The sequence below is a fragment of the Phaseolus vulgaris genome, chromosome 8, assembly GCF_051622355.1.
Source record: "Phaseolus vulgaris cultivar YP4 chromosome 8, ASM5162235v1, whole genome shotgun sequence".
Classification (NCBI taxonomy): Eukaryota; Viridiplantae; Streptophyta; class Magnoliopsida; order Fabales; family Fabaceae; genus Phaseolus; species Phaseolus vulgaris.
In genome coordinates this window covers 54,332,311-54,359,394 of record NC_143505.1, presented here as the reverse complement: position 1 = coordinate 54,359,394, position 27,084 = coordinate 54,332,311, and the positions used below count along the sequence as shown (strand labels likewise).

The 27,084-nt window shown below is 31.4% G+C and overlaps 1 protein-coding gene across 1 annotated transcript; it reads right to left on the bottom strand.

Annotated features, from left to right (window-relative positions):
* Nucleotides 1–899: 899 nt before the first annotated feature.
* Nucleotides 900–25,887, bottom strand: LOC150025664 (uncharacterized). The gene is made up of 7 exons (XM_090294159.1): nt 25,842–25,887; nt 25,389–25,735; nt 24,712–24,934; nt 22,122–22,171; nt 20,976–21,318; nt 12,061–12,075; nt 900–1,576 (listed from the first exon to the last, which is right to left on the bottom strand). Exons 1-7 carry the CDS (start codon nt 25,870–25,872, stop codon nt 1,017–1,019), a joined length of 1,569 nt encoding a protein of 522 aa, XP_090150285.1. The 5' UTR covers nt 25,873–25,887; the 3' UTR covers nt 900–1,016.
* Nucleotides 25,888–27,084: the final 1,197 nt, after the last annotated feature.

The window sequence follows — 27,084 nt, the reverse complement described above, 5'->3', positions numbered from 1 at the left end:
TTTATAAAGGGAAGAGGCCTCTTAGATAGTGTGTTGATTGTTAATGAGGTGGTTGAGGATGTCAGGAGGAAAAAAATACATTAAGATTGATTATGAGAAAGTCTATGATTCAGTAAGTTAGTAAGTTGGGAGTTCTTGTATCATATGATAATAGACTCGGGTTTAAGGAGAGATAGATTAATTGGATAATTAAGGTTTTGAAATCTTGCCTATATTAGTAAATTGAAGCCTAGCATTGAAAGTTAGAACATCTAGAGGGTTAAGACAAAGGAATCCCTTGGTACTTATATAGTGGCTAAAGGTTTGATGAGGCTAGCTAGACAAGTAATAAAGGAAAATGTGTTACTACAAGTAAACCAAGAAATAGAAACTAATTTTAAAGACAAAAAATAATAATTGTTATAGTTACTAAATTAGATATCATTTTAAAAACTAAAAAGAAAGGTTTCTAAATTAGTTTATATTATTGTTAAATAGTTTCTAAATTAGTATCTAATTAGCTACTAAGGTTTTAACTACCAATTATTTAGATCCTAAATTAGAAAGAATATATTTTGCTTCAAGACAGTAATGTTATTTTTTCTTAAAAAAAAGACAATTTTACTCTTACCAGTTATAAAAGAGAAATATAGAAATGAGTCCGTTCCAATGCTATAGTGTGAAAAAATGAATGTCTTGAAGTATGTATCAAATGTTGGAATGATTCTGTTCCACCAGTTTACTTGATCCTCACTGTCTATTTCCTCCATGTTACGATCATTGAGGATGATGCAACAATAATTTTGATTACAAGTAAATGGTCTAAAAAAAATACATCTGCAGGTTAAATTTGTAGCGAAAGATTGCGATATTAACGGATTTGAGTTGTGTTGTGATGCATTTTTAATAATCTCTTCAAATTCAAACACAAACTTTACTGTTTCACAAACAAATGATACAATGAGGTGGTGACAGCTACATGGAGTAATTAAAACACAGAAAAATTGGATAAAAAATGTAGGTGCGTAAGTAACAAGTTACTCAAGTTTGGGACGATAGTATCTGGACCAAAAGTGGTCGTCACAGAACTTAGATTGAAAGAGAAGAAACAAAAGTAATGCGAAAACCCCCAGTGGAGCCACTATATAAGAAACCCACTTGGTTGTGTGAGCAAATACGAGAAAGGATGCTGCAATGAAAGCCAGAACCATAGCAGCAACGGAGATGATTAGTAACACACGTCCAAAAGTCAAGCTGGGATGTAATGATATGACAAATTCACTTTGTGCGAATCTTGAAGAAGTGAAATTTGACAAGAAAGAGAGTATGGACGCGGAAGAAGTGAATAATGCGACTGCGTTTGTGAAGATGAAGACAATGAACCAGGTATTGTTCTTGTCACCAGGAACAGTGAGAGCAGCTGCAAATGCTACGGTAGCAACAAGCGTTGCCACAATCATCCCAGAATCCGCTATTCCTTTGGCTGTTTCTTTGATATCTTTAGATAACTGATTGTGTTCATCATAAAATACATCAATGGGTGTCATCCCCTTCTCGTTTTTCACACTCCTTAATTCACGAGGAACGCTTTCCTGAGCTTTCTATTTATGAACAAAAAGTATGTGAAGAGTGGTGGAACTGATGTCTTAGAATACAATAGTAATAAAGAATGATTGAATAATAATAGGGAAATGAATGAACTCACCTTGAACCAGGCGACCTCTCTTTGCATTTGGATGTATGGACTTAAACCTGAGAATGATTGGAATTGAATTGGAAAAAGCGCAGCCAAGTGTAGAACGTTGTTACCTTCATCGTCCCCTACTAGTAGTAAGTTCTCTATCCTATTACTTAGAAACTTAATAAAGATTTCATTAAAGATTTGATAACGTCGATGTAGAAAAAGCAAGTGCAGTAGGTTCCGTCCATTAGGGCTCCGTTCTTTAAGCTTCGGTCCATAGGGAATCCATGCATCACGGGGATCTATGTTCATGACCATCTCCAAAAAAGTGTTTATTACTTCGTGGTGATAGCTTTCTGATTTTATTGCATCAGACAACAATACCGAGGGTCGAGTAATAAACGCAAAAAGATCTTCTATTTCTAATCTTTCAACTTCACTCCATATCCTTTCCAGCAATGCAATACCCCTACCCTTGTTCACCCCTAAAAGAAAAAAATTTAAATTAAAAACCATTTTTTTTATTTCTATTTAGAAAGTTCTATATTTTACTCTTGAGTTAAAATTAAAAGCGCAAATATTTGCTCGTCAGTTGCTATACGTTTGTATTTATGAGACTAACAATTTAATAAATATCTAATCCATTATCACTATAACACTGAATATCGACAATTAAGAAGTAATTGCTGTTTTCCATTTTCTGGTTTGGTTGCCTTCATATACATGTGCTTATAGCTACATGTGGTGAATGATTCTTAATTTAATTTTATTCCTTACTGATAAAAAAAATGTAAAATTCTTGCTTATGGTATGGATAAATTTCTAAATGAATTAAGAACCAAAATGGAAATGAAGCTTACTTAGAACTTCTGAAGGCTTCCGCGCCAGCATATGCAATGCTGTTAGCTCCTCTTCATTTCTTGCAGTGCTCAACCTGGGATATTCTCCAATAATTTCAGAGGCCAAATCTGTCAAATTACAAGGCTGTCTGTCAGAAATAGTTATTTATGTACACACAGAAGTTGCAAAATGTTTTCACTAATCCTTAAAATTTGAAGAATGTAGAAGATTGAGAGTAAGACATGCAAATTTGTTTGAGAATTTTCTAATTAGGGAGAGAAGTTATAAATCATAATTAAAAACAAATAAGTTAATATGCATGAGTATTACTTTTATTCAAGTATTTGAAGACATTTATTTAATTTGATAACTGAAAAATCTCTATGAATTACTAAATTACTTAATGGTATCCTTTTGTGGTAAAGTTGTCTCGTAAATAGAAGTTTATGACTTCAAATCTAGAACAAAATGTATCATTTTTAATTTTCTCTAGTCTCCTCTCTATTTTTCTAATAAAGGAAAGCAAAAGTCTAACTAAATTCAAAATTATATATTGAATATGATCAGGGTTTCGATCAAAATAATTTGAACTGATCATTAAATTTGTTATTGTGTTCTAGTTAATTAAACCGAATAGCTGAATTGGTTAAGTTTAACAAGTAAAAGATAATTAGATAAGAAGAAGGGGTAAACAAGGATGTTTAATTAGTTGTAGATGCACTTACCAAACATGTCGTTGTCAATGGTCATGAAAAAGAGTTTTTCAACATCCTTGTAAGCCATTCCGTGAAGCAGACGATATGAGCAGAAATGTTTGACTATTGTGTGGTGGCGAGATAAAGCAGCCAAGTGAACTGCAAGCATCCCTTCGGAGTTTGGTATTAGCTGCTCTTCTGTCTTCATAAGATTAGTCAACTCTTTAACAAAATTAGTGTTCCCTGCACCTGCTGCTACATGAAGAGCTGTGTCCCCTGTTTCAGTCAATTTAATGCGTACACTATCTGGATCATTTCTAACAATGGCTTCCATTTCACTCCAGTCACCCCGTAATGCACACCGGTAGATATCTGCAATCCTTTCAAACTTAATTTTAATCACTCTCTATATATGTATATATATCTTCAAATATTATTGTATGAAAAAACCTGATGATGGTGTGACAGCATGTGAAGTAGCAACAGGGGGATGAGTTTGGTCATGGCTCAGATCATCTCGTGGTATTATAATCTCAATGTTAGACTCATCCCTAGCTTCCACATCAGGATTCATCATTTTCTAACCAAAATGAAAGGCTCAAACTTTAATTTACCTAAGAGAATAGCACAAGTAATAGTAGAAGCTAAAGAGTAGAGAGAATAAAGAAGATGAAGTGAAAGTGATGAGAAGTTTACGAGTGGTGATCCTGGAAGGAAAATAGATGTGGATGTGTGTTGATGGAGAATCAAATATTATTGTTGAAGTGCAAGAGAGACCTCTTTCTACTCACAAAACATTTCTACCACATTCTATTCTTTTATGTTCTGCTCTTCAAACTTCCTGTTGCACAAAATTGTTTTTTTTTATGTATTTTGTTTGGCCTTAGATTCTTTTCTGTAAATAAAAGTAACTTTTTTTTAAATATATGAAAACTGAATATTTGAATGGTTAAATGTACCGAAAAAATTAGTGATAATATAAATGGAAGTTAGAAATGTAAAATAATAATAATTGATTGGTTAATAATGTATAATAATGTATAATGTCAAGCAGATGTTGCTGAGAGCAGAAATGTTTGACTATTCTGTGGTGGCCAGATAAAGCAGCCAAGTGAACTGCAAGCATCTTCTTCAGTCACCCCATAATGCACACCAGTAGATATCTGCAATCCTTTCAAACTTAATTTTAGTCACTCTAATTTTAATCACTATATATATATCATCTTCTTTAGAACTCAAATCTATCTACCCATATTATTGTATGAAAAAACCTGATATTGGTGTGACAGCATGTGAAGTAGCAACAGGGGGATCAGTTTGTTCATAGCTCAGATAATCTCGTGATATTATAATCTCAATGTTAGAATCATCCGAAACTTCCACATCAGGATTCATCATTTCTAACCAAAATGAAAGACTCAAACTTTAATTTACATCAGAGAATACCACAAGTAATAGTAGAACCTAAAGAGTTAAAGAATATGAAGTGAAAGTGGTGATCGTTGAAGGAAGATAGATGAGTGTTGATGGAGAATGAAATATTATTGATGGAGTGCAAGAGAGACAGAGAGAACTATTTCTACTCACAAAACATTTCTACCACTATTCTATTTTTTTTCTGTTCTTCAAACTTCCTCTTGCTGTTTAAACCTTGCTCCGCATGCCCTTTTATTGTTGCACAAAATTGGTTTTCTTTATGTATTTTGTTAGGCCTTAGGATTCTTTTCTGTAATAAAAGTAATTTTTTTTAAATATATGAAAACTGAAAATTTGAATTGTTAAATGTACGGAAAAAATTAGTGATAATAAAAATGGAAGTTGGAAATTTAATGGTAAAGTAAAAAAAAATTAAAAAAATGTAAAATAATAATAATTGATTGGTTAATAATGTATAAATTCTTTTTCTGATATCAAAGGACCTATAATATTTTTTTTTTCTCATTTATTGGAACCAAAAGTAACAAGGGAAAAGCAAGAGAATGGTATTCCAAAATTAAAACCGAAGGACTATTAAATTCCTAAAGTAAAGGAGAGGGAGAGGTGGTTCCAAATGTAAAGGTACACCATTCTCTCCAAATTCTTAAATTCATCTATTTCCATATCTAGAAGCTCGTGGAAGGTAACAAGGGTCAATTACAAGCATATGAGAAAAACTAGGGAAAAAAAAACAACTTTCTTGAATTAAAAATTTACTACAAACATTGAAAATTATGCATCCAAGCTCATCGCCAAACTTTTACATTATGATGATGGCCAACACTACGAGAAAAGTAACAATTAGCTTCCAAAATCTTGCGTGGGTCAATAGCGGACGCTACTCTCGTCGGTCAAAATGGGTAAAAGCCCACACAAGAATCACATTGGACGCATAATGAAGAATTAGCTTCCAAATTCTTGCGTGGGCCACTTGCAGACGCTACTCTTGTCGACCAAAATGACTAAAAGCCCACGCAAGAATGACCTTGGACGCAAAAGGGATGCACAAATGGATTTAATTTATTTTTTTTAAGAAAAAATCAGTTTGCGTCGGCCGCGGCCCACGCATATGCGTCGGCCAAAAGCCCACGCATATGCGTCCGCAATGGCCCACGCATTTTTAGGATTTTAAAATTTAAATTTATTTAATGTCTAATAAATATTTTAATATTTAATTCTTTATTATATTTATTTTAAAATTATTTCTTTAATATTATAATAAATTATTTAATTTATCAATTTTGAATATAAATTAGTTAAATTAAATTTATTAAATTAAATAAGTGTTTGATTTAAAATTAATTGAGTAAAAGAAAATATATATTTAAATTATGTAAATGTTATATAAAATATTTTATTATTTCAAAAATTATTTATTTTAAATTTATTTTATTTATATATTGTTATAACTATTTTATTTTTGAAATTATGATATAAATTAGTTAAATTACATTTATTAAATTGATGAAGTGTTTAATTTTAAAATTATTTAAAAGAAGTTATCTTAAAAAGTTTATAAAGATTTGAAAACATGTAGAAAAATAATAATTAATTAAAAATTAGTAAAAAAAATAAAAATAAAATGCTTATTTAAATTTTGTAAATATTATATAAAATATACATAAACTTAAAGAATATAAATTCAAGATGAAGTAATTAATTAATGCAAAATGGTAATGGATGTATTTAAAAATAGAGAATAAATTTGATCTAAAAATGTTTTATTTAGTTTAAGAAAAAAAAAGTTAGATAAAACTTTTGATTAGTAACTTAAATAAATTTAAATGTTATATGTGTGCAATGGATGAATGAATTAGGATTTTTGTTTTGATATCCATTATAGTTTTGAAGATGTTATTTCTCATAAATGAATCATAAGATCGTCTTAATGAATTAGCGAAAATGTATATGATACAAACATATTAAGATTAAGTGCGTGAGTAAGTAACTTATTCTTAATTGTTAGATTGATACAATATCCAAAGTGTTCCAAAGTTGACTATATGCTCTATAAATGTCATTGTTATAGTTATTGAGTATGATTTCGAAAAGAAATTAATGTTTTCCAACTGAAGCACATAATAATGTAGTAAGTAACAAGATGATACATATGCAATATTCCTTATAAGTGTGTTAATATAGTTTCCCAACATACTAAATAATAGGTCTTTGACATAGTAAATTTAGTAGACTTAGTTTTTAATAAATGTAACATAAATAAGTAAGTTTCGATTGGGTGTGATATAAAATGAACTTTAAATCATGGAATAGAGTTTATGATTACATTTTGGATTATAAGTTATGTGCCGGTATGGGCAAGACCGACACTTGGTCTCCTTGACCGAGACCCACCTGGCTGTCCGAGACCTGGTGTACCTGACCGAGACCAAGGGGAACCTGGCTGAGACCTGAGAGACTTGACTGAGGCAACCGAGACCTAAGAGACTTGGTCGAGACCATGGAAGGTTGGCCGAGACGAGTGGAATCATCACGGTTGGCCGACCCATACTACCGTTAACGCTGAAACTAAGGTCACTGAAGCTAATTCGTCATTTCGTGATAGTTATAGAATTAAGTTAGAATCATGGAATATAGTTGATTATTAAATTTTGGATTATAAGTTAGAGGGGATTATAAATTAGATTTAACCACTACAAATTCTTTAGTATTATTATGATTCTAATTATACTTATTATTATTAACAATACTAATAATATTAACAATATTAATTTTAATAATATGAATATAATATTAATTATAATATTAATAATAATGTTAATTATAATATTAATTATAATATTAATTATAATGTTAATTATAACGTTAATTATAATGTTAATTATAACGTTAATTATAATGTTAATTATAACGTTAATTATAATGTTAATTATAACGTTAATAATAATATTAATAATAATATTATTAATAATATTAGTATAATTTATTTTATTATTATTATTAATAATAATTATATTAATATGTATAAATTATATTAATAATAATAAGTATAATAAAAATGATAATATGACCAAAGAACTTGTCTGGTCTAGTGGTTAATGCTTTCCTGGTCACGGGAAGGACTTGAGTTCGAGTAATCCACAAAATTTGATAATTATGCGTCGGATAGGCCCACGCAAAAGCTGCCACATGTGGCATGTTGCGTTCGTTTTGCCTGGGCTTGGTCCACGCAAGATGCGTCCAATTTTCTGGCCCACGCTAATTTGTATTTGCTTCCATGCTTTTTTCGTCGGATGCGGAACGGACGATACTCCGACGCATAAGCGTCCGTTTTTGGCTCACGCAAAATGGTTGTTTTCTTGTAATGCAAGTAAATCGTTAGCCTAAAAAACTTGTTGTAATTCTTTGATATAATTTATTTGAGGTTGTAATATTAATTGTACATGTATTTCTATCTCATCAAACTATATCTATATTTGGATTTCTATTTCATCAATGATATGTATGTAGGACTAAACCTTAAATCCTAAACTCTTAATCATAAACCCAAACATTGAAAATTATCCATCCAAGCTCGTTGCCAAACTTTTACATTATGATAATGACCAGGTAATTCGTTAGCCTAAAAAGCTTGTTATAATTTGTTTGAGGTTGTAACATTAATTGTACATGTATTTCTATCTCATCAAACTATATGTATATTTGGATTTCTATTACATCAATGATGTGTTGAAAAAGATTGCGAATCTTTAGAGGAATTTCTTATGGGGTTGGGGTTCGGAAGGGAGAAAGATCGTGTGGGTCTCTTGGGACAAGGTGTATGAGCCTCGGGAAGCAGGGTTGGTATTATTAGCATCAAACTTTTTAATTTGGCCTTGTTAAGTGAATGGATTTGGCGGTTGGGTTCTAACAAAAGTGGTTTGTGGAAGGAGATATTAGAGTCTAAATACGGAAGGTGGAGAAGCTTGAAAAAGGTTGGGTTAAACAACAAAGACTCCCTTTGATGGAGAGATTTGAAGGTGATCTGGAAGTTGGAGGGATGGGGTAGGAGTTTCGAAGACCGCTTTGTTTGGGAAGTTGGTAATGGGAAGTCTATTAAGTTTTGGGAGGACATATGAGTGGGTAATGAAGACCTAAAGAATAAATTCCGAAGACTTTTCTCTCTTAGTGTTTCTAAAGAAGCTTCGTTGGATTGTTGCGAAACCTGGGTTAATAGTGGGTGGGAGTGAGATTTGGTTTGGAGAATGAGCCTTTTTGTCTGGGAGAAGAATCAGGTCAATCAAGTCTTGGAGGTGGTGCAAGACTCTTTGCTTGATTTGGAAAAAGTTGATATCTGGGCTTGAAAAGATGTCACAAGTTTAGAGTTTTCAGTTAAGTCTGCCTATGTTGTTTTAAAAGAAGTATCTTAAGGAGAACATCTGCAATTATTTAAGGCTTTTTGGAGGATTAAAGCTCTGCCTTCAGCCCATTTTGTTGCTTGAAGGGTATTGGAAGACAAGATCGCATCCAAAGTTAATTGGTCTGACGAGGGATTGTGGTTGAAAATATTATGTGTAGCTTGTGCGGGAAAAAATGGGAGACTTCTTTTCATCTGTTTTTTGGTTTTCGATTCGTTTGGTTAATGTGGAGTCTCTGTTATGCATGGCTAGGGTTGAAATCAGTTGATTCTTTTAACCTTAATTCCCATTGCAGTTTAACCTGTGTAATGCACCTTATTATGTTAATTTGGTCTAGGGGAATGTCAGGATTGCGGTGGCTACTGAGTTTTGGTGTGTTAGGAACAAGGTCATCTTTCAGAGACTTTCTCCTTGATTCAATTGAAGGTGGTCTTGGATTTTCTCTAAAATTTCATCTACTTGTTTTTCTTATTCAGATTAATGTCTTGAACCTTTGGTTTGCCTAAATTCGATTTAGATTTGGTTCAAGCTTGTTGGTTTTCTGGTTTTAGGGATTCTTTCTTTAGAGTAGTTTGGTTGGTGTTAGAGTAGTATAGTTAGTATTTTGTTGGTTGGTTGTATTTGGTGTGTTGTATAAGGGTTGGTTTACCCCTGAAGTGATCCATATTTATTTATTTATTATTGCTGATAAAAAAAAGGACTCTGATAAGTGGATTTTTGAAGTTGTGCAAAGTAAACTTATCTTTATGCCCTAAGTTCCATTCTAATGCATTTTGTATGGACTAGTCATAATTAGTTGTAGAAATTTAAGATAGGGTGGAAATTTTGTAAAAGATAAAGATAAGGAAGATTAATAAGATATAAGTAGTGTTAATCACGAGCATTGACAGAGCATTGCGAGTCAAAAGTGCATTTTTTGAGTTTTAAGATTAGTGGGATGAATAAAAGCATTAATCAGATTTGGGGTTGCGTGTGGGTAGCGGTGGTAGCTAAGTTGTGGAAACATAGGAATAAGAAGATTTTTAAAAGCGGTAGGATAAATCATATTGAAATTTTTACCATGGTGCAAGTGAATGTATGGTCGTGGGTGAATTCCAAAGCCTGGGAGGTAAGTTTTTCGTATTCTGACTGATGTCTTGAACTTTTGGTATGCATGAGATCTCTTAGAAAATGGTAGGGGTTTATGTTGAATTGTGGGGTTGTTTACGTTTGTCAGCTATGATCCTCTGTTTCATGCGTTTTAGTATGTGTAAGGATTTTTTAAGATTGGTTCTGGTTGGTTTTGTATAAGGGTTGAGATATCTTTGAAATACCTCAATTTAATTTATTTGTTTTTTGTCGATAAAAAAATAATATTCAAGTAAAAAAAATTTAAATTTATTTATTATCTTAAGATTTTGAGTTAAAAATATTTATTTATTATTTATTGATGTTAAATCTTTTGCTTTTTTATATATCATATTTGTTTAAGTAATTTTAAACGATAAAAAAATTATCTAAAAAAATACCAAGTTGCATAATAATACCTAACATGAAAATTTTTATTGAAAAAATAAATAAAAATATCTCAAGACCCATTTAATATTTGTTATTGGAGAAAAGAAATAAAAAAAATTTAAGCTCGAAAAGAATATATATATATATATATATATATATATATATATATATGAAAGAAGTACTTTTTTTGCCAAAGTAAATGTAAATTAACACAATAAATATATCACTTGTTAAAATAAAAATAAATTTATTTACAATAATATCATTATCTTAATAAATACAATATTTTATCTGTGTTGAAATTATTATTTGGAATAACTAACATACAATATTAATCTTTTGTTTTGAATACATCAATTTTTTTAAAGACTAAATACAATTCTAATAATTTAGAATAGAGAAAATATAATTTTGAGACATATTTAACGTTACCAACTGAAAATAACCGTTTTTTTTATTTTAATAATTAGTTGATCAGGTGTTAGGATTAAGGTTTAGAGTTAAAATTAATTAAAAATCTCTTACAACTTACTTAGATTTATATACTCGACAGAAGGAGGTTATTTTAATAAATAATATATGTATTTTTAATATACATCTTAAATTATAATTATTTTATACAAAACACACATACATAATGAGAAATTAAATTATTCTCATGATAACGTTATGATAACGTTATTGTTCTTGTAGGAACAAACTTTTAATTATATAATATTTCATATAGAACACATGCAAATACACAATTAATTACATAGTTTTTAATGACACCTCTTTTTTATCCAGTTGAAATCTTTACACTTGACACAATTTAGTTATGGATAACATGTAAAATCAAAATATCAATTTCTCTTATATCGAATGATGTATTGATCCAGTAACTTGTTTAAAATTTGTTAAAAATTATAGATGTAGGATGCCCAATCCACAATGTTTTTTTTTTATAATATTTACATGACAATTCTCACTTAATTTTGATGCATTTTTTTATATAAGGTGTTATTTGACTGCATAGTGGGACAGAACGTTTTGAATGAAGCCAAAAAGAGGACAACACTTTAATGAGATAGTTGTTCGGATGGAGTTGATGTCAAATATCAGATAACAAGTTTAAAGCTTCTCCGAATGGAATCGTAAACAATAATGTAACATTTTTACAAAGACCTCATATAAGTTTCTATTTATTCATGTGCATATAGAATGTGTTTCATTAACATATTTTACAAAAATATATTAATGGTCAATGTACTAGCTCGACTAAGGTTATTATGAGCCTTTCTGATGTAATGATTTTGTTTTAGATGAACTTTTTGACTCTTAAAGTTGATATGTGGAGGAGGTCCACATTTAAACTAGGTAGTAGAATTTTATTAATTTTTTTTAAAAGGGTTAGAGTGTCCTTAACACTCTAATTTATTTAATTTTTCTTACCCATAAAAACAATCAATTACAATTATATGTAATAGTTATGCTGAAATAGGATTCATTAACCTCCACACCCTTTTGAAAAACAATCACATATTGAATACATATGGACAATCTTGTGGCCAAGCTAAGAACATACAATGTTCTGTAACCTGAAAAAACATGAAAAACATATCCAAGAAATCTAACATACAATAAAACTAGGCATATATAAAAAGGCTTATAATATTTGAAATCAAGAAATTAATCCATTTTTGTGATGTATAATCCACCAAAACAATTTAGTAAAATAGTAGTTGTTGTACTAGTGTAATAAAAAAATTATCTTCACAACTATCTTATTTTATACAACTATTTTATAATTGATGTTATATTTTAATTAAATATCTTACTTTAACATTTTACTATTAAATAGAGTTTTCAACTGGTTGTGAAAAAAAATTTATTAAATAATCTTTTGAACCGTTACAGTTTGTACGACCAATCAAATTAGACAACTTTAATATATACAAGTTTGAAAAATGTTAATCCGACAACACAGTGAAATACATTAGTGTACAGGTCACGCAATTTCAAAATTATTTCATCTATTTACATAGGTTCACATTTTAACAAAATACTATTTCTCTTTTAAATTCATATTTTAACAAAATATTATTTTTATTTGGTGTAAAATTCTCAACATATAAGTACTTATAAAATTTAAGATGCAATAAACGTATTTTTACTATTTCGTTGACCAATATTAATTCATAAGATCTATATTTTGTTCCAATGAAATTACCAAATTATTCAATAGTTACTATGTAGCATAAACACTCAAATGCACACTTATACGACACGGATATAGACACAAAAATACATATAATCTTTAAAATGTAGGATACGGGGATACGAATCTATATATTATATAATTATGAATTATATAAATTGACAATAAAAATTTATGTGCACAAGTATGTTTTACATTTTTTTTTGAAGCAAAAAGATATTTTTTCATGGCTAGTTCAAAAGGATTTGTTCCTTATTTCTATAATCATAATAAAAAATTATATAATAAATTTGAATTTTTAGAAAATTAGTGTATTTCTCCTTTTTAAAATTGTGTTAGAACCGTGCTAGAATTATCATAAATTTAATAAATATTTTTTGAATTGGACACTTAACCGATACGTGTCATACGATTGTCTTACGAGTATCGGTGTCTGATACGAGTGTCCAACACGGACACAACATTTGAGAGGAGTGTCTGAGTATGTTAAAGATGAAAGAAACTGAGGGTGAAAGAAAAAGATCGGAAGAAACTATGAAAGAAATATTGTTTGGTGAGAAAAAACTTAATGGAAAGTGATATTCTTTGATGGGAAACAAAATGTCTACGTATACGAATTCAAACTAATATAACATTATAAACGAAAATTTAAAAATGGTTTTAGATTATATTATTTTTCATATGATAATTTATTTCTTTCTATCAACACCATGTGTTTTTACAAGGGTCTAGAAACAAACTTCTTTCTTACTTGGAACTCGTTAACTTCTAGGTCTTCACTTTCGGACTTCCTTCTCAACTTAAGCTTTTGGACTGCTATTCCTTTACTTGGACTTGGTTTGTGAACTCCCTGTAAGTTTGATCAATTGGATTTCACGGTATATGGTCTCGGTCTCCTCTCTCGATTGGGTGTGTGTACTTACATGATGCTCCGATGTCAAAGTCAAATTTAGTATCGGTTAATTATCAGATAAATTTACTATACTTACCTCTTAAGTCGACCTTCTATTTATACTACTCTTTTATTGGGTCCTTTGCACTTGATATTTTCTACACACACCTCTACATTTGAGCTTTGTTTCATGGGCCTTTTCTTTTCTTTTTTATTTAATTCCTTCGACTTACCTTTTTGGTTCGATCTCATGGCTCAACCTTTGGGTTAAGCTTTCGGTCTTGTTGTTGGACCTTTCCGCTCAATCAGTACACCATGTGTTTTATGAAATTTCTAAAACCAATTTACTTTTATAATTTTATAATTTTTTTTAAAATATTTTAGCTTATAACACACTTGAAATGTTTTAAATTTTCATAAATAGTTGAATGGCTTTGTTTCACTGTGTGATGTTAGAATAGAAGGGTTAGGATTTTGATTGTGAATATGTGAAAAGGTTGGGCGAAACTAAATCAAAATAATTTATTTTTAAAAAAGAAAAAGAAAAAACTACTAGACACAGTCAAAAGGTGTAAGAAAAGTTTGTTGGAGCAGCGCGAAGCTTGGAGCAGTGGTTCTCATGGCGGTTCCACTATCGGAAACCGAATCCACCGAAAACACAACTTTTCTTTCACAGTTTTATTCTCATTATATTCGAAATCGAATGCACTCTCTCTATCCTTTCTTCCCTAAAAACTTTATCTCTAATTTCGCAATCCGCTTCAGATCAACACCGCGTCGGGAATGTCTTGTAAATTTAAACATGAATGAACGTAAATTGAACACATACAATTATGTTCACATATAGATCTTATTATATTATGATTCTCACACAATCATACAATCAAGAAGGAATAAATACTTACCTTAATCCATGAGAGTGATCCGTACTTGTCACACACTTTCTTGATGGTTAACCGTGAGACAACTATTATTTGTAGAGACAGAACCCTATAACCTTTAGTTCCCAATCTCCATCAGATGTAAGTTTTCATTAGGTATATTGTCATATATATATATTTCTCACGTTAACCAATGGGCCCGTTATTCTATTATTATTATTAAATCATATTTGGGCCCAAAGCCCAAACTCTAAGTCATGTGAGTCACTTTATAGAAATTAATTTACATAATTTCTTACATTCTCCCACTTGACTCATATGAGTTATAATACTTTCATGATTTAATAATTACATAAATGCACATTTAAAAGGCCTTACATAAATTGGTTGTATCATTAATCAAAATCAAGGATACAGAAATAATAAGAGTCATGGCGGTTACATGTCATTTTAATCAACACATTTCCTTCCATGTACTACTATATCATCCTTTCTCCTTAATATGACTTTATAATGAGAAATCCATAATAGGTTCAAACATAATGTCATTTTCATCAATAACAACATAATTTGTTTTCCACAACATAATTTACATGCATATACATAAAGTAGAAAACATAAATTTCAGAAACTTTATTTATTCAATGAGCTCAGAGTGTCAAATAAGCATTAATAACAACATTAATCATTCACTAGTAGACATAATGCCCATATTTACAACATGACCAGTAAATTTTTTGGGCGGTAACCCTTTTGTTAAAGGGTCAACAATCATAAGATCAGTGCTAATATGTTCTATTGACACTCTATGTTTCTGAACTTCTTCTTTAACGGAAAAATATTTCAATTCCATATGTTTAGCACCTTTGGAATACTTGTCATTTTTAGAAAAGAAGACAGCTGCGGAGTTATCACAATAAATTCTCAGCGGCTTGGCAATACTGTCAACTATTCCAAGTCCTGAAACAAAATTCCGCAACCAATTAGCCTGAACTGTGGCTTCAAAGCATGCCACAAATTCAGCCTCCATGGTGGATGCAACAATGACTGTCTGCTTCGCACTTTTCAATGAAATCGCTCCTCCGGCTAAAAGATACACATAACCAAAAGTAGACTTTCGTGTATCCACACAGCCAGCAAAATCTGAATCTATATATCCAATCACCTCAAGATGATCAGATCTTTTATACGTAAGCATGTGATCCTTCGTTCCTTGCAAGTATCTTAAAACTTTCTTTGCAGCTTTCCAATGATCCAATCCTGGATTACTCTGAATGAGACTAAATTTGTCTCCTTTCTGTATTAGAATAGGAGATGTCGAACATTTATCCATTCTGAATCTCTCTAAAACTTTATTAATATATATTTTCTAAGACAAACCTAACCGTCCTTGTGATCTGTCACAGAATATTTCAATTCCTATCACATAGTATGCCTCGCCCATATCTTTCATCTCAAAGTTATTAGAGAGAAACTTCTTAGTCTCACTTAATAGACCAAGATCATTAGTTGCAAGCAAGATATCATCAACATACAAAATCAAGAATATAAACTTGCTCCCACTGACCTTCAGGTATATACACCGATCAACGATGTTTTCCTTAAACCCAAAGGACACAATAGTATCATTGAACTTAAGATACCATTGCCTAGAAGCCTGTTTAAGCCCGTATATTGATTTCTTAAGTTTACACACCATGTGTTCCTTTCCTTCTTCAATGAACCCCACTGGTTGGTCCATATAAACATCCTCTTCTAAATCCCCATTCAGAAAGGCAGTTTTGACATCCATCTGATGCAACTCAAGATCATAATGAGCTACTAATGCCATGATAATTCTAAAGGAATCTTTCTTAGAAACAGGTGAAAATGTTTCCTTATAATCAATGCCATCCTTTTGAGTAAAACCTTTGGCAACTAGTCGGGTCTTGTAACGTTCGATATTGCCACGAGAGTCACGTTTAGTCTTAAAAACCCATTTACACTCGACTCTCTTACATCCTTCTGGCAATTCTATAAGGTCCCATACATCATTCTGTGCCATTGATTTAAGCTCATCTTTCATGGCATCTAACCACTTATCAGAATTATCATCATTGATGGCGTCTGAAAATGAAACTGGATCATTATCAATACCTAAGTCATTTTATGACTCTTGTAGATAAACCACATAATCATTCGAAATAACAGACTATCTTTCTCTTTGAGATCTTCTTAATACTATTTCTTGTGGTTGTTCTACTACAGGTTCATTGTTAACTTCATGATCATTAATTTGTTCTTCTTCTTCATTGTTGAGTGACTCAACTACATTAGGAACAACAATACTTGAAGTAAAGGTACTAGTTAAAGGAACTTGTACTCTAACTTCCTTAATCTCCACATTTTGTGAAGTATCACTCCCACTGGTTTCACCATTTTCAATGAACCGTGCATTTCCAGATTCAACAATTCTTGTGCTGTGGGTAGGACAGTAAAACATATACCCTTTTGACTTTGCTGGATAACCAATGAAGTATCCACTGATTGTTCTTGCATCCAATTTCTTCTCTTGCGGATTGTATATTCTAACTTTTGTCTGACATCCCCAAACATGCAGGTGTCTCAAACTGGGTTTCCTTCCTGTCCACAATTCAAAAGGTGTCTTTTGAACTGCCTTACTAGGCATCCTGTTCAACAGATACATGGCAGTTTTTAAAGCATACATCCACAATGAAACAGGTACAGTTGACTTACTTAACATGCTCCTAACCATATCCATTAAGGTTCGATTACGCCTTTCTGAAACACCATTTTGTTGTGGTGTACCTGGCATTTGTGTATTGAGCACAAATACCACATCTCTCAAGGAACTTAGCAAACAGACCAGGGTGTTGTCCACTTTCATCATACTTTCCATAATATTCACCACCTCTATCTGACCTGACAATTTTCACCTTTCTGTCTAATTGCCTTTCCACTTCATTTATATAAACTTCCAAGGCATTCACCGCTTGCGAATTTTCATGCAGTAAATAGACATAACCATAACGTGAAAAATCATCAATAAAGGTGATAAAATACCTTTCTTTATTGAAAGAACTTGCATCAAAAGGTCCACATATATCAATGTGTATAATTTCAAGAAGTTGAGTACTTCTTGTGGCTCCCTTCTTTGTGTGTTTGGTTTGTTTACCTTTAATACAATCCACAAATACATTCAGATCAGTAAAATCCAATCTTAGAAGTATTTCATTCTTTACCAATCTCTCCATCCTTTCTTTGGAAATATGTCCCAAACGTTTGTGCCACAAGAAAGCAGAACATTCATTCACCAAACTACGTTTAATGCCAACATTATGATGCGAGGTCATAAGAGTTTCAGCATATAAATTATCAAGATTCAATCTATATAATCCATCATAAAGAGTACCAGATCCAATCAAATTGGCATGCTGATATAAACTGAAACAACCATTCCCAAATTTAAAAGAGTATCCGACAACATCAAGTTTAGACAATGAAACTAAATTCCTAGATATACTAGGTACGTAAAAAGTATCCATTAAGTCTAAATAAAATCCAGTGTCGAGGATTAAACGATAAGTCCCGACTGCTTCCACTGGAACCTTCTCTCTATTTCCCATGAAGACAAACTTTTCATTTGGCTTTATGGTTCAGGTTGAAAGGAATCCCTGCATCATATTCAAAACATGAGTTGTGCATCCAGAATCAATCCACCAAGAATTATGTGGAACTTCAGTTAAGTTTGATTCAAAACATACATAATAAATATTATGCTTACCCTTCTTTTCAAACCAAGCCTTACATTTCAGACAATCCTTTTGGAAATGTCCAGCTTTCTTGCAGAAATGACATTTGTCATTCTTCTTCTGGAGCTTAGTAGAGGACTCATTTATCTTTAGTGGTCCTTTACCCTTTCCATGTTTCTTGAAGACTTTCTTTCCAGCTCCCTGATTGTTCACATAATGTATGGAGTGGTTTCCTCGATTCTTCAATCTAGTCTCTTCCTGAACTAGCATGCTATGCAATTCATGCATATTCCACTTATCTTTCATAGTGTTATAGTTCATCTGGAAAGGACCATACTCAGACGGTAAAGAGTTCAAAATGAATTGTACGAGAACATTATCATCCACTGCCATTCCCAGAGACTTAAGTCTTGCCGCAATATTAGTCATTTCAATGACATGTTCGTGCATAGTACGAGAACCATCAAATTTCATGGTGATTAACGTACTCATTAATGTCCCAGCAAGAGACTTATCAGCTGTTTGAGAGCGCTCTTCCACAAACTTCATGAATTCTTTTGCATTCTCAGTTTCGGGAAGAGCAGACTTAATATTGTTTGCTATGCTCATCCGCATAAACACCAAGCTAAGTCTGTTTGACTTTTCCCAATCCCTATAATGAGTTTTCTCCTCATTACAACTTTCATCAGTAATAGCAGCAGGTTTCTCGATTCGAATGGCCAAATCAAGATCCAATACACCTAAGTGAAATTGGACTTTTTCACTCCAGTCAGAAAAATTTAGACCATTAAAGACTGGAACAGATACTGCAATCACACATGCTTAACATTAATACTTCGAGTCATAAACTAAACATACAATACAGATTCAGAAACATCCTATGTATACTAATGTTCTCCTTTGGGAGATTCATTAATACACAAAACATAATGATGCTAATAGTATTAACTTTATTTGGCAAGATATATGCATCAACTAGAAACACTTGTTATCTTTGGATATACAAGCAAAACTAATAACACATACTCACTACCAACAATCATATCCATTAATTATAAGGACAATTAATCAACCTTTGGGCGATCCAAAAATGTCTTATAATAACAAATTTTCATTTACCCATATTTAAATAATTTTTAGCATCCATTCTATAGGTAATTGAAATAAAATTTATCAATAATCTGGAATTAAATAAAACTTAAAGATTTGATCACTTTGGTGATTACAAATCTATCATACAAATAATTCCATAAATAATATCATTAATTGAAATAAAATTTCATCCATAATTTGGAATTAAATAAAACATAAAGATTTGATCATTGGTGATTACAAATCTATCATACAAATAATTCCAAAATTTTAATTTTAAAAAATTAATACATAAAGCAGAAAAAAAATGATTTTCCATTCCTCACTTTCAATTAATCAATTAAACTTTAATTTAATGCAAATAAAATTACATTAAAACATAATAAATAAAAAATCATACATGATACTATTTTATTTTCCCATAACACAAATGCAACCAAATTAGTTGATACTATTCACAATAATAGGTGCATCCAAAAGGGACGTAAGGTGCAGGGAAGAATATAACAAACACTTGAATTAAATTTTGATGAATAATGGGCCATTCCATACGGGTCAACTATTATTGTGAATTCAATAGGTGCAGGAACGAAATTCACACGTGCAGTTTCATCCCTTACACAAAAACTCAGCGAACCCAGGCACCAAACGGTAGTTGATGTAAACCTTAATACATAAATCCTAATTTTAAAATTAGGGTTTTTCAATTGAGATTATTTTAAAATTAGGGTTCTTTGGTTTTGATGGTTTAAGACAATTAGGGATCTATTATAGAGGAATGAAAATCTTAATCTATAAATCCTAATTTATTTTTTTTAAATTAGGGTTCTTAAAATTGGGAATATTTTAAAATTAGGGTTCTTCAATTTTTGGAAAAACATTAATGGAGAATCACAAAAATAAGCAACGAGGCTCTGATACCACATGTAACATGAATGAACGTAAATTGAACACATACAATTATGTTCACATATAGATCTTATCATATCATGATTCTCACACAATCATACAATCAAGAAGGAATAGACACCTACCTTGATCCGTGAGTGATCCTAATTGAACAGTTACTTTATCTCATTTGTCCCAATCTATCTCCAATTCTGTACTTGTCACACACTTTTCTTTATGGTTAACAGTGAGACAACTATTATTTGCAGAGACATAACCCTATAACCTTTAGTTCTCAATCTCCATCAGATGTAGGTTTTTCATTAGGTATATTATCATATATATATATATATATATATATATATATATATATATTTCTCACGTTAACCAATGGACCATTTATTCTATTATTACTATTAAATCATATTTGGGCCTAAAGCCCAAACTCTAAGTCATGTGAGTCACTTTATACAAATTAATTTACATAATTTCTTACATGTCTTCCTCTTCCTTTACCCTCCTCTTCGCTCGACTCTCCCGTGTACGCTCATTTTCCTATTCACTTCTTCAAAATCAACCCTAAATTGATGAATCTTGTTTTGTTATCTCTGTATTATAAAAATTTCCAAAAAGAATTAAGAAGAAAAAATAATCTAACTGAGTTACTACAAAAGCCAATTTTAACTAATGCATAGATTAAAAATAAGCTTACCTAGAAGTATGTGAAGATTTCTGGAACAGATGTCTTACAATACGATACTAATAAAAAATGATTGAATAAGAATAGGGAAATGAATGAATTCACCTCAAACCATAATAGCTCTCTTTGCATTTGAATGCTTGCTGTTAAACCGGAGAATGATTGGCGTTGAGGTGGCAGATGCGCAGGTAAGTGTAGAACGTTGTTACCTTCATTGTCCACTGCTCGTAACTGCTCTTCCCAATTATTTTCAGCCCAAGAAAAGTTATCATAACGCCGATGTAAAAAAAGCAAGTACAGTGGGTTCCGTCCATTAGGGTCTTTTACGGCCGTGAGTATTACTCTCCAAGCAGTGTTGCCATTTCTCTTCTCTTCACCCTCTCTTCTATCACTCTTTATGCACAAAAATATATCAAACTTTTCTTGTTTTCAATGAATTTTGAGTGGTAGAGAAATAATACAAACTAAATGAGCTGAGATGCAAAAAAATAACAAAATGAATGTATGTATCTCGTTTTCATGTCTTGGTGCGAGATTTTATTTTTGGAGGTATTCTTATACCGACAAGAATTTTGAATCATACCTTGTATTATGCCATGAATAATCATTTTTTTAGTTATAGCATTATTTTTTTTAAAATTATTGCGTAAGTTGGTCACGGTGAAAGATGATTAGTAGTTATATATAAGAGAAGAGAAAGTGGAAAGGCTGACTGTAGAAAAACTTAACACAGAAAGTTTTAGTTTATTACAACCTTTACAAGTTTCCAAGTGGATTTTAAAATGTTTAATTGATTATGACTATAAAAGGATATATAGTTTTTCTTACAGTATTTTTTTTCTTTCATAATAACAATAATAATATTAATAATAAATAGCTACCATTTCATTTTATTTTTTAATTAAACTATTATTTTTTATTTATTTCTTTTCAATCAAATAATCTTTTTTGTGGTGTTTTCCAATTTTTTTTTTCTTTTTTCATTTTCTTTATCCTTTTCTTCTTTATTGAACAGAGGCCTAAAAACCTTTATGCAGGGAAAGGAGTTTGTGTTTTGCAGAAAAGTGCAAGTTAGAACCAAGACTAAGGGAGAGTGATAAAAAACAAGCAAATAAGTAGATGGAGGAGGAGACACATAATGTGGACCCTGACACAAATAACATATACATAAATTCATGGAAACAAAAGATCGTCACCCTCCCAACAACGATGTAAGCTGAAGCCTTCTGCATAATGTTTTGGTAAACTGCAGAAGTAAATAGAGAACTGAAGTAAAGCTTAAATTCAGTGTATATTATAAACTAACTTTTGTATGAAGATGCCTAGAAGTATTCTGAGTTACTTTTGTGCAAAAGTGTATTGTAGGAATTTGAGGAAAGAGTTGGAATCCTACGTGTAAAAGTGCCTTAATATAATCTCTGACCCTTTAGTATAGATTGTGGGATATGATAAGGTTTTTTTGTGGTGATGTAGTAGTAATGAAATATTTATAATTCTTCATACATAAATACAAAATAACCATTTCTTATATAGAAGTAGGTATCATATAGGTTGGAACATCAAGTGTTTTATACATATAAATAAAATACTTTTTTCTTGATAAAATGAACTTTTCATGGATTTTGAGATGAAACGGTTAAGTTGTTGCGAACTTGGGAGAACTCAATGCCCAAGGTTCCTTCACAGATCTGTACCAATCTGATATTTGAGTTCCTTAAGATATTCACTTGCCTCATTTTCTGCTCAGGTTTTTGTTGTCTGATTCGTTATTGTATCCTAATGTTTGAATCACAACAGTCTTTCATAATTAGAAAGAATATAATTTGCCTCCTCTCCAGACTTTGTTGCTTCAAGACAGCCTTAGTTGATCAGTAATGTTATTTTTCCTTTAAAAAAACACAATTTTACTCTTACTAATTATAATAGAGAAATATAGAAAAATGAGTCTGTTCCAATGCTATAGTGTGAAAAAATGCCTGTTTTGAAGCATGCATTGTTGATATTTCTCGGCAAGTGTACCGAATCAACTGTAATATAGTACTCTTTAAAGTACGAATGTCGAATCCACAGGGAACAATTCTAATTAAGATGTTCTTTTTTAAAACTCATTAAGTATAGAAAATAATTTTGAGACTTTGTTCATAACCAAATTAAAGATTTCACAAATAACTCAGAGATTAGGGTTTGATTCAGGGCGTAACAAAACCAACTTATCAAATATAGAGAAAGATACTTGGGATTGAATTGCGTTTATCTCAAATCATCTGTATTTTGAATAATACAATATATAATACTCAAAACTACTTATTCTTGATGCTTAATTTAAAGTCATTCATCTTGATTTCTCACAGATGAAATTCATAAGATAATTTCTTAAACATTGATTTCCTCACATTTAACAAATCATCCAGCTTTAGGAACAGAATTATCATGCAATCAATAACCTGGAATCTATTCCTAGCATTACAAGTTATCAAGCATTTTCGTCTATTTCAGATCCTTAAAGGTACTTTCCAGTTAAATTTAAGGATCAAAATCAAGACTCTATTGATCAGACAGAATCAAGCAATAAGCATAAAACGAAAATACCAAGAACAAGTAGAAAAGAGAATTTTATATATATATATATATATATATATATATATATATATATATATCACCAAGAATACATTTGATCAAGATAAATTACATTCAATCCCAAGTTAGAAAGAACTTAGCCACTCATGATAGCTCCTTCAATCTTCATTCTTGATCTGGATTGCATAAGAAGGGCTGATCAGAGCAAGTTCTTCTCCTAAGAACAGAGGTTTCTTCCCTTTCTCTCACTAGTCTCTCTCTCTAAAAAACCTAATATGTTTTTCCACCCTGTTTTGAGTTATGTTTCAGAATTTATATAATCAACTTTAGCTTGAGCTAGCGATTCTAGCCTGAGCTAGATCAGTACTGCACCTTTAATCAACTCTGGACAATTTTAGCTCGAGCTAGCAATTCTAGCTTGGGCTATAATTGTACTGCACCTTTAATCAATTCTGGACAGTTTTAGTTTGAGCTAAATCCTCTAGCTTGAGCTAAATCTTCTTGTGATCCAATTAAGTTTTTACTTTTTTTTTCTCTTTCAATGCCAGCTTGAATACATTCTTTCAATGCTTCGTATTCATCTGCAATTTACACAAAAATTGAGATTAAATTTCTTCATTTGTTTCTTGGTTCAAAAAATATATAATCAAATTCAATAATTCTTAGATTAGGGTAATTTTCTTACATTAAGCAACCATTAAGTTCCAAAGTGTTCAATTTTCTCAATCATAAAAACTACACATTGATACTTATCATGCATGCATCAAATGTTGGAATGATTCTGTTCCACCAGTTTACTTGATCCTCACTATTTGTTTCCTCCATGTTACTAGCATTGAAGTTGATGCAAAAATGGTTTTGCTTACAAATAAATGATATAAAAAAATACATCTGCAGGTTAAATTTGAAGCAAAATATTGCCATATTAACAGAGTTGGGACTTAAAAGGGATAATTTAGAGATGTCTCAACTCTTTTAAAAAAAGTTGAAGTTTACCTCCTATATTTCAACAACAACAACCAAAATAAGGCCTAGATTCTTTAGCACTCCCTCCCCTGCTTTCTCATAACTAACACTAGAACAGCTATTGCAAAAGAATCTAACCAACATAGCAGCTCAAAAAACCAATACAGTCTCTACAATTACAAACCCAAACTTTCAAATCAGCAGCAAGGTTTCTTAGACACTGTGATTTAACACTTCACTCACCTTTCATGACAAGACAACTCCTTCCTACACAGATTTGTTGGGTGACAGGAAATGCAGCTGAAATGGCAATGAGCGGCTTACAATGAAATTTGCTTTCGGAATGCCATTCTGAATTATGCAGCATTACTCTACTTCCCTGAACCAGACCAGCATGCCCTTGGCCTCTTCCATCCTTTCTGATTTTCTGCTCAGTGTCTTGACTGCCAAATTCTGCTTCCTTTTCCTGGAGCAAGAAACAAACCCTTTCGCGTCCTTGGTTGAGAATTATTTCAAAAATTTACAAATAACCATGTTGAGCACCACACTATTAATAATCCGATAATTAACAGTACACAAATTTTCACCACTATCCTCATAGTGCTTCTTCCCTTCACGTAGGTCTCCCTCCATCCTATATGAGAGTTGTGATGCATTTTTAATAATCTCCTCAAATTCAAACACAGACTTTATTCTTTCACAAACAAATGATACAATGAGGTGGAGACAGTAACCATGGAGTAATTAAAACACAGAAAAATTGGATAAAAAACACTTAATGATGGTAACGTAGGTGCGTAAGTAATAAGTTACTCAAATTTATAGTATCTGGACCAAAAGCGTCGCAGAACTTAGGTTGAAAGAGAAGAAACAAAAGTAATGCGAAAACTCCCATTGGAGCCACTGTATAAGAAACTCACTTGGTTGAGTGAGCAAATATCAGAAAGTATGCTGCAGTAAAAGCCAGAACCATAGCAGCAAACGGAGATGATTAGTAACACAGGTCCAAAAGTCAAGCTGCTGGAATGTAGTGATATGACAAATTCACTTTCTGCGAACCTTGAAGAAGTGAAATTTGACAAGAAAGAGAGTATGGACTCAGAAGAAGTGAATAATGCGACTGCGTTTGTGAAGATGAAGACAATGAACCAGTTATTGTTCTTGTCACCTGGAACAGTGAGAGCTGCTGCTGCAAATGCTACGGTAGCAACAAGCGTTGCCACAATCATCCCATAATCTGCTATTCCTTTGGCTGTTTCTTTGATATCTTTAGATAACTGATAGTGTTAATCATAAAATACATCAATTGGTGTCTTAGAACTTACTTAGAACTTTTGAAGCTTACTTAGAACCAAAATGGAAATGAAGCTTACTTAGAACTTTTGAAGGCTTTCTCGCCAGCATATGCAATGCTGTTAGCTGCTCTTCATCTCTTGCGTGCTCAATTCAAGAGGACATTTTTCAAATATTGTGATGGCCACATCTGTCAAATGCACAAATTATATAGCGGTGATGAACATGTACAAGGCTGTCAGAAATAGTAATTACAAAATGATGGTTGCGAGAAAATGAAAAGATGAGTTTGTATGCATTAAGGGTATTTTACTCTGTGAGATACTTTACTTTGTTACCTAATGAATGAGAAAGAGAGTTTACTAAAAATGAAGAAGCCTCAATAACGACTACCTATATCCATTAAGATTTAGATGAGTTATGTTTGAGATAGTATTGAATGCATCCACCTCCAAACAAGTTTAGGAGATTTTGAAGAACACCCATAAAGGAAATAACAAGGTAAAAAAGTTTGTTAAGAGTTTGAATCTTGTGTGATACGGATAACGAGTCAATTTTAGATTTGACAGTGGAGTCATAATCATTGTGAATCAAATAATGAAGCTTTCTAAAACTGTCATGACAAGACGTGGAGCTAAATTTATGTTCGCACACAAGTTGCAAAATGTTTTCACTAATCCTTTAAATTTGAAGAATTTAGAAGATTGAGAGTAAGACATGTAGGCTTTGTTTGAGAATTTTTTGATTAGGGAGAGAATTTATAAATAATAAAAAAATAAAAAAAATAAGTAAGTTAATATGATGCATGAGTATTACTTTTATTGAAGTATTTGAAGACATGCCTATTATATTAAAATATATGGATACAAACAATATAAAAAAATGTTAATATTAATTTGTGTTCTTTCTAATTCTTAGTTGTTTATCTTTATAGACATTTATCCATTGGTAAAGTTGTTGATCCTCACAAGATCTTAGTTCACCTTACTGTGTTAGTTCATCAGATAATCTTTCCTTTCTTATTGTCCCTATTATTCCAAATTATCATCATTGGTCTCGTTCATTTCAAATGAACCTAATTTCAAAGAACAAAATAGGTTTCATTGGTGGAACTATGCTGGTTGTTTCTTGAATTCTCAAGGTTGTTTCTCAATCCACCGCATAGAGCATCATCTCTGTATGGACAATGCCTTTGACATATGGAATGATGTAAAGAAAAGGTTCTAACAAGGAGATATGATTTGTACTTTTGATATCTAGGAGACGATTTCTTCTTTTAAACAAGGTTAGTTGACTGTTACAAACTATTTCACTTAGTTAAAA

Coding starts and splice junctions, on each gene's coding strand:
- LOC150025664 (XM_090294159.1), bottom strand. CDS start 25,872: ATGCTGGCGAGAAAGCCTTCAAAAGTTCTAA. Junction 25,736..25,841: donor AAAGCCTTCAAAAGTTCTAA/GTAAGCTTCATT, acceptor AGTTATCTAAAG/ATATCAAAGAAACAGCCAAA. Junction 24,935..25,388: donor ATATTTGCTCACTCAACCAA/GTGAGTTTCTTA, acceptor TTCTTGCTCCAG/GAAAAGGAAGCAGAATTTGG.